Source organism: Atractosteus spatula, chromosome 15, assembly GCF_055471065.1.
Source record: "Atractosteus spatula isolate fAtrSpa1 chromosome 15, fAtrSpa1.hap1, whole genome shotgun sequence".
Lineage (NCBI taxonomy): Eukaryota > Metazoa > Chordata > Actinopteri > Semionotiformes > Lepisosteidae > Atractosteus > Atractosteus spatula.
The window spans coordinates 3,387,601-3,400,827 of NC_142720.1; the positions used below are offsets into that span (position 1 = coordinate 3,387,601).

Consider the following 13,227-nt stretch of genomic DNA (forward strand, 5'->3'; position numbering starts at 1 on the left):
GTCCTACTCGAGTTGTGCTTGAGTCCTGCTCACATCCTGCTCATATCTGCTCGAGTCCTGCTCGAGTCCTGCTCCACTCCTGCTCGAGTCCTGCTCATGTCCTGCTCTACTCCTGCTCATGTCCTGCTCAAGTCCTGCTCTACTCCTGCTCATGTCCTGCTCAAGTCCTGCTCACGTCCTGCTCCACTCCTGCTCAACTCCTGCTCATGTCCTGCTCAATCCAGATCCAGAACCACAACCAGAACCGGAGCAGGAGCCGAATCTAGATCCACATCCAGAGCCAGATCCAGAACTTGAGTTGGATCCAAATCCAGATCCCGTACCTGAGCCGGTTCCAGATCCAGATCCAGTACCTGAGCCGGTTCCACCCACACACACATGGAGCCGCTGCTGGAGCTGCTGGCTCCCTCTCACAGACAGGGTCTGGGAGTAGGGGTTCCCCACTGCACCCTGGAGCGCCTATCGCGCCGTGGGCCCCGCACACAGGGTCTGGGAGTAGAGGTTCCCCACTGCACCCTGGAGCGCCTATGAGCGAACTAGGCAGAGCCGGGAAACCAGTCCGGAGGAGACAGAGCCAGAACCCAGCACTCGACTGGAACGCCAGTTCGTAATCCAATCAGTTCCAAACGGGCATTTATTATTTCTTTTTCTCATGTCAACCACCGTGTAAATCTGGAGAAAAGAACGTGCATGATTACACATCTGTAAATCCGGAGAATCTCAGACATGAGAGAAACGAGCAAAAAATGTTACCCTCTCACAATGTGCCGTGTGAAAAAACACGAAATATCTCTTTAAATCTTACGTGTGCCCAACAAAACTTGTCACAAATATGTTTTTACTCCAGGAAAAGTTGTAATTGGTATCCTGAATAAACAACAGCCCGTCGGATTTGATCTTACCGCAGCCTGGTGTACAGCAGACAGGTGAAAAGCACACGCCGGAGTGAAAGGGGCAGAGAGTTCCCCGGTGACTATTTTTACTGTGACACTGGCTCCGCGGATCCGCAATGGTTTAGTATAGTCCAGTCATTTAAAATGTTTGATAAACAGTAACATTACATCGCTAAGGTAGAAATCGAATAGCGACCCGATCGATCGACCAGTTTGTGGTTTACTGTATCTGCTGTGTGATCTGACGAATTTCACCATAACATCCGGGTAATATATTTAACAGATGTAACTGTGGGGTCACAACAGACCCGGTCGATATCAGCCTGAGGGGTGATGGCTTCAAAGCCGTTATTCTCTTCCGGGATGCAGTCTTGTAAATGTTTATCAGATTATATCGAGATCGAAAACACGGTGACCGCCTTGTGTTTTAAAAAAAAAAACTTTATTTTGAAACATAATTAAAAGAATACAAATACAATTTGTTTATAAGGAAACTGAATATTGATGTTAAATTACAAGCTAGCCTGCAACGCCAGCAAAGGGGTATTTTTTCAGTTAATATACTTACAATACAGTATGTACGCATATATACGAGAACGACAGAACAGCACCGCATCTGGAAAACTGTGATAGCTGTTATATCATCTCAGGAGCAATCCTCATCCAGCCAAGACGTACATCAACTCTCCTCTGAGCCTTAAGATAAACTTCCCAGCCGAACGGTTCCGTCCGGTCCAGCTCAGCGCCGGGGAGACCCCAGACTCACTTCAAAAACACTTCAAAAACACAAGGTGTCCCGGCGGCAGAAATCTCCGTGTCTTCAGCGGGACCCCTCTGCGTGCTGTCCTTACCGTACTTTTGCACAAATTCTTGGATTTTTATTAACGAAACCCGACAGACTAACGCAGCTAACAGCTCACTCGACATTCTGTCGTTTCACGTCTGCGCAAATAATTAATCTAAGTCACCGGTGTACCAATGTTGTTTTCTCAGCAAGTGTATCAAATGCAGTTAGTTGCACTTCTCTATTAACCGTCTATTCTAGGATTACTGACCACAGTTCATGACCACTTCATTTGTAATGGTTTAACTCATTTCAAAGCAGGGTTTGAACAAACATTTTTCTTTACCTCCATTCCGTCTCCTGTTGCGCATTTTTCCCAATGCCGGTTATAACTTTGTGTCGATACTTATTATTTAATCATAGCAGTTTTTCTTTTCTTTCCCTGAAAGAAAAAAAACCCATCGCATTGATTAAATATCTGAAACATTTGCGCAACGGTCTTACACTTCACAGCGCCCCACTGTCAGCGAGCAGCGCAGAGGCGACGGCAGGGGGCGCCCCACCCTGCCTTCCGCGCCGCAGGGCTCGGGCGATAAAGGAGACGATAGAGATGAAGCGCACAGAGATCCCCTGTGCTCGCCGCTGCGTGTGCGACCTGCGGGAAGCGCCGCCCCCTGCATTCCACTGCCGCCGCGCGCTCGCCGCGATTGTAGTCGGTATTAAACCCCGCGAGCTGCCGCCGCCAGTTACTCTACCATGCGGAGCGCCGCGAGCCGCAGGTCCGCCGCCGCGTGAAGCACGTGAATCACCCGCCGGGCTACCGCGCTTCCTGAAGCCTGCGTCCCTCGCGGACAGGAGGATGTCCCCCAGGTAGGGAGGGGCGCTCTCCCCCCTGACCAACCTCCACCCCCCCCCTCCCGGTGCGCCGCTGTCGGCTCTCACCTGCCCGGCGCGCGGACTCTCCGGTTGCACGCGGCACCTGCGCGGACGCTCCGCATCCTGGACTCGTGTCGTTTCGAGGCGCCGCAAGACACTGACATAAACGTGCTCGCGTGTCCATCGCCGAGAGCCGCGACACGTAAATAACTTGATGATGACTAATCTACTCTAGTGCAGCACTGTTTCAGGTTTTGTCTTAACGCCGGGATGTCGCTGTTTCAGATCAGAATAATAAGTTATCAGACTTGTTGTACAATGTGCAAACATGTTGCATTACCGCCGATGCCATGCTGTATGTTCATGAGTGCACACAGTATCCTTACAGTATCTTTAGAATCTGTTTCCATTGATGTGAGCGCAAGCCCTGATCGCTGAGCGGCAGCGCTTGATCAGAGCGTCCTGAGCGCACGGAGGGTCTTCTGACTGCAGACGCAAGCAAGCTGCTGCCTCCCAGTATTTCAAGTTTACCTGGATTCTGGCCAATAAAAACAGAGCCAGTCCGCAGGGAGAAGTTCACACTTGCTCAACAATTCGACTACTGATGTAATTATTGGTGTGTAAATTGTGTTCATCGTCAGGGGGAAACGCTACGAGCGAAAAACATCGCAATTTAATTTCTCTCCGTATCCACTCTTTTCAAGACGATTCACAATGCTGAGAGCCTGTTTGTACCTGAGCGTCTTTGTCAGATGCGCCGTTTCCCAAGATGTGGAAGAGACCGTCACCTACACGGTAAGTCTCGCAGGGGCGCGCTCGTGCGTGCGCGGGCGAGCGGGCGCGGGGGGCGAGAACGCGGGGAGGCGCGCGCAGCCAGCGTCGCACCTGTCCCGCGGTCACCTGGGCGGGAGCCGGCCACGCGCCAGTGCGCGTCTCGGGGCTGAGTAACGGTTTAACACTTGATTCCTGAGACATGTTTAACGAAGCGTTAATAGTCATCCTTGAACTGACGAAATGTGAGTCAGACCTTTCTTGTTTCAACGCAGGGGGTTCGTAGTATTTGCAAATCTTTGTTTTAAATCCCGGACTGGACTGAGCGGCAAGAATGTTCTACTTGAGTTACGTTTTGTGAAGATGCCCAGAGCCCAGAGCCCCAGAGCCCCAGAGAGAGCCCAGAGCCCACAGCCCAGAGCCCCAGAGAGAGCTCAGAGCCCACAGCCCAGAGCCCCAGAGAGAGCCCAGAGCCCACAGCCAGATGCCCAAAGCCCCAGAGAGAGTCCAGAGCCCACAGCCCAGAGCCCCAGAGAGAGCCCAGAGCCCAGAGCCAGATGCCCAAAGCCCCAGAGCCCCAGAGAGAGCCCAGAGCCCCAGAACCCCAGAACCCCAGAGCCCAGAGCCCAGAGCCCAGAGCCCAGAGCACAGAGCACAGAGCACAGAGCACAGAGCACAGAGCACAGAGCCAGGCTGTTATACTCTCCGCGCGTCTCATCTGTGGTGACTGTGGGCCTGGTTTCCAAAGGGGGGCGAAATAAGAGCAAGACTTCTAAAACCCGTTTCAGGTCACCAAATTCATATCTTGAAAATAAAATTGTCAAAGGTTTGAAATATTGAAAGTCTAAAAAGGTTTAGTTCAGGCTTTGTTCCATTTTGAAATTCGGAGTGTTCCGTTTTTATTTTTCTGTTGCAGCAGCGAAAAACCGAAAGAATTGGCGCTTACCTCGTTTACAGTCGGGCTCGGCGCCGTCGCTCGATGCAACAGCATCAAAACCCAGTGCACACCAGGATATCCTCTGCCTTTAGACACGCAGCTGCGCTGCTCTTAATCCTAAAAAAAACATTTGCTTTTTATGTAATAAAGTTCAGAAAGTTTAAAGCTCCTGCTTGATGCCTTCTGGGCCAGCAAAGTGAAAGCTCACTCTCTGTTCTCGCCCACAGCAGTGTACCGACGGCTACGAGTTCGATCCCGTGCGACAGCAGTGCAAAGGTGAGTCACAGAGCCGACAGGCTGACTGCTGCTGCTGCTTCTAGTGTCTCTCGCACTCCTACTGCAGCTGGGTACTGTGTTTCTTTTAAAGGGGAACTGCAGTCCCAATTTCTCAGACCAGTTATTAAATCTCCGTAACAAAATAATTTCATTGACGGTATCAGAAATCTTTTACAAGTTTTGAATTGAGCACAAGATAGTGAACTTTGTGAAAGTACTGTATTGCGCCATGCTGTCGCAAGCCCCTCGTCTCGCCACAGGCGAGAGCAAGAGTTCGCGAGAATTATGATGTGAGGCTGCCCTTCCTGCTCACTAGTCTCTGTAATGACTGATGTACCGTGGTGTAGAGTGAATAAGTACAGGTTGTGCAGCAGGTATTTCCCCACAAAAAGATTGCCAAAGTGATCTGCATGCAGAGTTAACAGGTCAGTAGTATTTGTCTGCAAAACCGTCTCGAAGTCGAGAGCAATATTTCTATTGGATTAAAAGAGACGGATTCACAAGCCTGCTTGTTTACAATGTCATAGGGCTGCTTCACCTCATCAGAAGTTTTGTTGCCTCGTTGTGAATCGCAGAAAATGTCACTGTGCATACCTGGAAACGTCCTCTTGTTGTGATGTAAATTGGAGGTTTGAGGCTTGAAATGCACTCGTCAATGCCGATTCTTTTTAACCCCGAAATATAGAAATAGAATTGGAGCTCCCCTTTAAGTTTGACAAAACTTACACTTACAGTACTGGTGTGATTAGACAGAGGGGTTGAAAAGAGGGGTGTGTGGGGTATCACGCGCAATCATGCGGGCGGAGGCTGTGACAGGTGTACGCGCTGGAGGACAGCGAGAACGGTCCACACCACCCATGCTGGACTGAGAGTCTAAATAAAAGAAGCTGGTGAATTATCGCCAATTCCAGATTATGACAAGGGAAATATCGGGCCTTGTAAAATGCGAAAACGGCTGAGTTTGGCTGTTTGTATTTCAGAACGGCTTGGTTTTTAAAACTTCCCTCTGCCTGAGTGTGTAGTGACACGGCGTCCATCAGCGCCTGGGATCGATCCTCCCTGCTCTCTCGGGACCAGCCTGAGGTCCGTCCTCGGTGCTCAATTTGTTATCTTCCTCACAAGCTGCAAGGGACAATCCTAGAGTAGCTCCAGAATCCAGCTGTTAGTCCTTCTTCAGATGGTGCCCTTGGAAAGTCTAGACACTCGTGAGAGAGCACGTGCCAGGTCTGAATGACCCCTCGTACACCCCGAGAAGGCGATGTCCGCAGACCGGCCGGGCACCTGTAACCCTCCTTCCCCTGCCCTGTTGCAGACATCGATGAGTGCTCCACGGTGTCGGACGCCTGCAAGGGGGGGATGAAGTGTGTGAACCATTACGGGGGCTACCTGTGCCTCCCCAAGACCGCGCAGATCTTCACCGAGCCCCCGCCGCCCGTGCCGACCCCTCACCGGGAGGTCCTGCACAGACACATGCGCTGCGCCCCCGGCTTCGCCCCGGACGAGCAGAACTACTGCAGAGGTGAGGCCTTCACGCCCGCGGGCAGCAGGGCGCGTCACAGCTGCCGCGACGCCTGTGGCCTGGGCGCCGCGCTAAACACGCCCCAGCACGCCCAAGCAGCAGGCCGCGCGCTGGCTGGGACCGCAGAGCCGCCATCCCATCTTCCAGTCTAGAGTCCGAGCCCAGGGACAGCCACACACAAGTGATGGCCAGTCACTTGGTAGCTAGTAGCTAACTGGTCCACCGATGTCACCCAGCTGGTGTTGTACTTGGTTCAAAAACATTTCATTTTTCAAAAAACTGCAACTTGTTTTTTTTTTTCAAACAGTATTAATTGTTCTTTTTGGACCATTGTAGAAATGGCTTTCTACATCAGCGCAGGGAATAATGTGAATGACTTGTTCTTGATCAAGTACAATCAAGTACACGCATTCTTAGCCTGCATTCGTTTCTGGCTTCTGTGCTGGCGAGCTGTGCTTTAGAGTTCCTGATTTCTCCCTATTCTAGCTGAGCCCATCCTGGTATCTGCTACACAGTACAACAGCCTGCGACTCCTCTGACACACAGATGGCGTAGATAATGTCACCTTCCCGCTGGAATGAGAAGTTTCATCGAGTCAGTTTGAAACACTGTCGCGATTGGCCTGCGATTGCATGAAGGGAAACTCTTCTGTTCCCGGATGGGTGCGGACCTACAGGTTCCCACAGCTTCTAGCTCTGCGCTCAAGTCACGAGTGCTGTTACTGGTGGCTGAGGTTTAAGGCTTGGGGGATTGTTTAATGCCAGTGTTTCTCCTCCCTGTTTTTTGGTCCGTCTTAAAAAGAAAGTGAGAGTGGGGCCCCAGGTTACCTGCTCTTGAGTGTGAACAAGCGTGTGGTTTAATCTTTTCACAGAGGAGTTCTGAAGGGAAGCTCCATGTCCTTCAGCCAAGTCATGAAAGCTGTCCACGGTAGTGGTTTTCAGAACTATGGGATGTGAATTGTAAAGCTAGTTCACGAATTTTGCTGCGTTAATGAGATGGTCAGTGTTTCTTTCCGTCCTGCTATAAAGAAACTTTGCACTGTATGAAAGGAAAGAAAAACACCACACTGCCCTCAAAGTTCACCAGGTCTCAGCCATCCTCCAGTCTCCCTAAAGCACATTATGTGTTAACTGTGACCCCCAGGGTCGTTACCCCATGGGCCTGAGACACAGTTAGCAGACTGGCAAGGCCATTCTTAGGTCCAGAGGAGAGCTGAGTTGGGATTAGAGAGCTTGGGGGCTCCTGGCAACATCTTAATTCTCTCTCCTCTGCGCGTGCTGGACAGGAAAGGGAGGGTAACAGCTCTGCAGTTTTAATGGCGAGCCTGAGCCAGGGGGTAGTGTAAATCCAGGAGCTGGTAACAGGTGTGACCTGCCCACACAGTACAGTATTCTGAGAGTGGCCTGTCACACCACAGTGAGTCTGAGGTGGTGCTGCTGGTCTGCCGGGTCCCCTGAGTCAGAAGATCAGGCTTGTGGCCACATGGCTTGGAGGCTCAGTTAGGTTGAGATTTGTCAGAGAGGACAGAGGTCCAGGATCAAACAGCAGGATGTGCTACATCACTGCAACTTTTACCACTCGGAGACAGAGACTGTTCCCCACTCTTCCAGTCTCTGGTGTGGTACTGCAGTGCAGGCTGTGTCTCTCTCTGGCTCCTGCCTCTGAGCCCGCGTGAGGGGAGAGCCCACAGGGACAGACAGGCAGCAGCTTCAAGGACAGGACCACTGCACCCTGTGGGAGCTGGACCTAAAAGTGAGTGTTGTGGAACTTTAAACTCAGAAATTCAACATCTTCAGCATATCAACATGGCTAAAAAACCCAGCCAACGATCTCAATAGCTGCAGGGTTGTGTGGTGATGTGTAACACAATTTCTCAGAGGTCTGCTGCTTCGATCACATAGTTCTGAAGCTGTGGCCCCATCTGTGAGATGGCAAGGGACCAAACACGCCACGGGCATGACCTGATCATGCTGTTCTGCAGCATTTAGTCTTTCGGACTCTTGGAGCCCAAGGCCCCGCTCTGAGGAGCATAAATCATCAGGAATGCATGATCGCTGAGGTACTTGCTCTCTGTGTTTGCAGTAAATATGGAGAAGAATCGTATTTGTATTGAACCCTGGTGGAGCGTGGCCTTCGTGTGAATGGGTGGTGCCTTCTTTGGCTACCCTGGTGGCTTGCCCTCCTCGGAGAGGGTGAAAAGGGGGGTCCCCCAGGGCCAAACATCCTTCATCTTGATGCCGCGTGAGGCAGTTTTGTGGGGAGTGCACCATCGCAGGAGGCTTGTGTAATCTCCCCAGCTGAGGTCACTGGACTCCGACCAGCATCCACCCTGTCCCGTGACTCCTTCTTTATTCCTGAAGCCAGCGCAGATTAGATGATTCCTTTCCCTCAACGGTTACACAACAAGGTCTTGTACAAGGGGCGGGGGGGCTCAGTTATGAGTCACCTTCAGAGCGATCAGTTCTAGCAGCTGCTTTTCCTCGTCGTTTCTGTTCTTGGACGTGCGCATCCTGCGCTTCTGTGTTTCGTACCTAGTTCTCTCCTGCCCTTTAGCTATGCAGCTCATGTCCACCTGAGATCTTGGCTGATCTCGTTCGACATGAGAAATGGATTAATCAATTGGTTTCGCAAAGGGATGTTGGCTGTGGACCAGCTAAAAAGCCCTTTAAAATTGACAGAGTCAGGAAGACGAACTGGCCGATTGTCAAGCAGAGGGCAGCACTTCGATAAGAAGGCCAACTGAACGTAATGAGAAAATGCTGCTGAATTGGGGGAGGGACACATGTTTATGAGATCATTACATTTATTATCAGTAAATATTAAATAGGCAGGCCAAGGTTGTGCTGCTGTTTGCGTGCTGTGTCTAGGTTCTGCTTGGAAATGAAATATTAAGGCTTTTAAATTCGGCACTTTAGTGAAGCAAATCAATACATTCAACCAATTCCAGTATTTCTTGTTGGCAAGTGAAGACTTAAGATCTTAATGTTTTTCCAGGTGTTAGAAGAGAATAAAGGAGCTGGGGAACCCCTGTCTTGTTATGTAAGTTCTTCCTGCTGAGCACTAAGGAAAGCACAGGAGACGCCAGACAGTGGCTAAAGTGCTCTTTCCTCCGCCTTAGAAATGTTGCCCGAGTCCAGCCTTCCTCATCTGATTGAGCTGAAGAAATCAGGGGACTGTTGCAGGACTCCGTCTCCCTTCAGATGTCTCAGTCCAAGTCACGCTTCTGTAGCACGAAGTGTTGACCACGCAGCCCACAGTCCACATTCCCCTGCTGCAGGAAATCTGCGCGGCTGCTCTGTCAGATCTGTTGCCACGAGCAGGACTGCAGAGCCTCTCCGGTGACACCTGCTAGCCTGCCAGTCTGCCCAGAGATTCCCGGAGGGTTTTTTCTTCCTAATGACCTGTCGGGGGGGTTTATTTCCTCTCCTGAGTGTGGATGTATCAGGCCAGCAGCCAGTTTAACAAGCCCTCGTGGTTCTGCAGTTTCTGAGGTCCTTATTTGCTTTAGAAATGTTCCTAAAAACTCTGCAAAATCCTGGCCCCTCTTGTGATTTTGGACTGCTAACACCCTACACTTTTAGATGTTGTCGATGTTAAAGTATACACTTCTGAATAAAATCTTTGTCAATAACAGTGCAGTAAATTAAATGCTGTGCAACTATGCATATATGCAACATTACTAAGTATAGGTGGGTAGCTGTGTCAGCATGCGTAGGCTGCAAAGGAACAAGTAATAGGTTTCTTCCATAGTTTAGAAAGCAGTCTAGGTCAGCACATTTTGTATTTGTGTCTGTACGTCTACATAGGAATTTTGCAACGTCTGATTACAATTTGTTTTGAATACACACTCTATGAATGAGTATATTTACAGTAGGTTTTTGGGCTGCGGTATTTCACGACATTATTTGTGTGTAAAATGTAGTTCAGTAGTTTTCTCCGGGAAGCTCTGTCTGTTGGCCCGTTTAGTAGTGGCTGACAAATCCAGAACACTGTGCTGAAGGCGGCTTGTGCTGCTCTGGTTCCTGTCCTTTGATGCCAAGTTACACTGACTCAGGCTGCTTCCAGTAAGATATTTTTGGCCAGTGTGCAGTTTCCTCTGAAAACACGAACATTAAAAAATGCTTTGAGAAGTTCTAGAGAGCTGTTACAAGGGTTCTCTCTGCACTCTGGTGCTTTCATTGAAAAAAACTCCAGCTTTCCAGTGACATAGATCCACTTTCTTTCCACTGGATTTCTTCGTCTTCTTTTGTCATTGTTGTGTGATTATTCAAGGGCTTCTCAGTAATGGCCGAAGACCCATTGCTTAGATATCCTGTAATTAAGGCAGTTTTTTTCTGTTTCCCAATTCTTTCCCACTGATAGTTGACCAGGATATTAATACAAGTTAAATTCACATGAGAAATGTGCAATAAATCTCTGAATTATGAGACTTATTCTACCCTAACTAGCCTTAAATGAGTCCTACTTTTGAGTTTCCACCAGAATACAGAGGTCTTCTGAGAAGGTTTCAACATTTCAGTGATTTTAATCAGGTGTGTCAGGCGCTGAACTTTGTTTCATTGCACAAAATGTTTCAGTAACGTTGCTTTCCTGAAATATTGCAGTCTCGTCTGCACGCAATGTCAAATTTTGAAGCAAGAGACATGAGTTAAGTAATTTCTCTTCTCAGGTATCTTTAAGGATGGGACTTTTGTTGATATGAAGCCCAGAAGTTGAGGGTTCTGCTCAGTTTTCTTGATGCTGTGGGTGCTGCTGTGACAGACCCGTTTGGACCCACTCCTAACTAGCAGAAACATCAGACAAAGGGGAACAGCAGTTAAACAGGACACCCAAAAAAATAACCTCTAAAACTGTTCAAAAACACGGAGACAGCTTGATTTTTCACATGAGTCTCCTAGCTCGTGTGCCTGTTGAAGTCTGCCTTTGTTGTGGCCTCATGGCTACCAGCGATAGGACACCAGCAGCCTGTTACAGTTTGCTTAAGTCATTAGTTAGTAAAACATGCAGCATGACCCACTCTTTAATTGCTTGCAGATGTTTGCCTTTTCTTTCCAGTCCAGCAGCTTGACGCTCCCTGGGGGATGTGATTTCGTGTTTTTGAAATAGTATTTTATTACCCAATGTTGCGTTTAGAAACTTCGGTTCAAAACAGAACAGCACTCAGAGGACCCTTCCATGCTGACATCATGTTGGAGGCTTCTGTGTTGATATAGATGTAAATTCCCCTTGGAGTCATGACATGACACTCTAACCGCATTTATTATGCTCTGTTTGACTGGATTAAAGACTGCCTGTGCATGACTCACATTTACAGCTGTCACTGGCTGTATTACCTCCTCATGTTGTGTTTAGATAAGTCGTTTTCTTCCTGTTTTTATTCTTCAGTTTTATAGAGTTCTTCTGCTGTGTGTGCAGCAGTGAAGTCCCAGTTCGAAGGTCTGAGAGGACAGCAGGGAAGTAAGACAGGAGTACAGGTACAGTATTAGGAATGATGGGGGATGTGCCATCTGAGTAGTGTGAAACTCCCATCACCTCTTGGCCAGTTTCTCCTGGAAAATGTAGAGCTTGTCCAGCATTTAAAACTTATCTGTCAGAGAGCACTGATGGAGCCTTCTTTTCCTTTCATAACACTTCAGGCTAAACCATCCCTTCATCCCTGCATCCCTTCGTACTCTGTCCTGCCGGATGCTGGCACACACGTCTCCAAACTGGTTTTGTTTGCACTGCAGGGCCGTGCTCCACCACAAAACACGACGGAACTGGAGACAGCCCAGAATTCAAAGCCCTCCTTTACCCTACTGCTGCATAAGAGCTGTTGTGCTTTCCTGATACCTCTAACCCGAACCAGTTAAATATCACACAGTGATGTGTATTATGTCTAAAACAGTATATCTTTCGAGATCTGGTCTTCAGACCGTAACATGCAGTGCTCAGCCGACTCTCCGGTAATCCTTGTCCTGGTCAACATCAGAGATTAATTTTTCAAGTCAAGACGTGTGCATCACTGAGATAAATAGTTCACACAACAATAGATGTTTATCTTCTCACGCAATGCATCCTGTTCCTCACAGCTGTTCCCTGTTGCTGGGTGCACAGCTTGACTGCCAACCTGTTTTTCATATATTTATTGTGATAAAGATGAAAGATTCAGATCACATTTCAGCAGATTGTTTTGCTGTCCAAGAACATTCACAAGGACAGTATAGTGTTGTCCCTGCAGCTCATCTCAGTCCCTCACAGCATTTTAAAAACATTGTTAGAGGACAGAGGAGCAGTTTCCTTAATCAAGATTCATTCATTTACACTGAAATGCACAATCCTGGCACTGTGTGGTCCTGCGCTGTTCTGCTGGAAACTTGATTCTTCCTGATTGCAGTAATGGAAAAACAGTTGGAACCAGGACTTTATTTAAGTATCTCTGAGCTGCAAGGCTGTCGTCAGGCGTTCTTGTGTTAAAGGAGACACTTCTCCACGTCATCACCATCCTTGGCTCCATCGGTTGGCTTGGACAACACATCAGTCAGTGTTACACTCACCGCAATTCCTTCTGTCAGGCTCGTCAGGGGGAAATATGCCTCATCACTGAATGAAACACCACCACTCTTCTTGGATGCTGGATGTTCTCTGGTCACAGTCGAGTTTGTCTCTTGACTGTAATTCCCCAAATGGCCCCAGAGCACACAGATCATTTTCATTTTCTTACAGACAGAGAGCTACAGCCGTTTGGCTAATGAGCGGGTTATTTCTTATATCCTCTCGTGTCTGAGAAGATGAATCAGTTGGATGTGATGGGCTGGTTTGGTGTCTGTCTTCCAGGACATGGCCTGTGTCTCACAGGGCTGGTTTCCTGGTTTCTCTGCCCTGGTCTGCTCCTTGTTGCTGCTCATTCTCACTGCAGCTTCTCAAGATCATGCCAGTAGCAACCTGGTGATCTTGGTTACTCATATCTTAAACTGTTCCTATGTTTAATTAAAACTCTGTACATATTCTTATTCAGTCCACTTTGACAAGTCTCAAGTCTCAAATGAACTGATTCAGTATCGAACACTCATGACTTGAGCTCAGTATTTTATTATCCCAAGGAACTCTATTTACATAAACATCATAGATGTACCCAATGAGCAACAGATGTAAAACATAAACTTCTACAAGCACAAGAGTGTTCAGCCTT

At 48.6% G+C, this 13,227-nt stretch overlaps 1 protein-coding gene across 7 annotated transcripts in view; it reads left to right on the plus strand.

The window, feature by feature from the left end:
- The first annotated feature begins 1,933 nt into the window (after window positions 1–1,933).
- efemp1 (EGF-like fibulin extracellular matrix protein 1) overlaps window positions 1,934–13,227 on the plus strand; it is a 39,412-nt gene continuing 28,118 nt past the window's right edge. For 3 of the 7 annotated variants that reach the window (XM_088934442.1, XM_088934444.1, XM_088934445.1), the window contains exons 1-4: window positions 1,934–2,547; window positions 3,258–3,348; window positions 4,489–4,537; window positions 5,850–6,056. In XM_088934442.1, the coding sequence (XP_088790568.1) occupies window positions 2,057–2,547; window positions 3,258–3,348; window positions 4,489–4,537; window positions 5,850–6,056 (838 nt within the window). In that variant the 5' untranslated portion in view covers window positions 1,934–2,056. Of the gene's footprint in view, window positions 2,548–2,604; window positions 2,756–3,257; window positions 3,349–4,488; window positions 4,538–5,849; window positions 6,057–13,227 lie in introns of those variants that run through there. The other 4 variants (XM_088934443.1, XM_088934447.1, XM_088934449.1 and 1 more) reach the window with 3 other exon arrangements.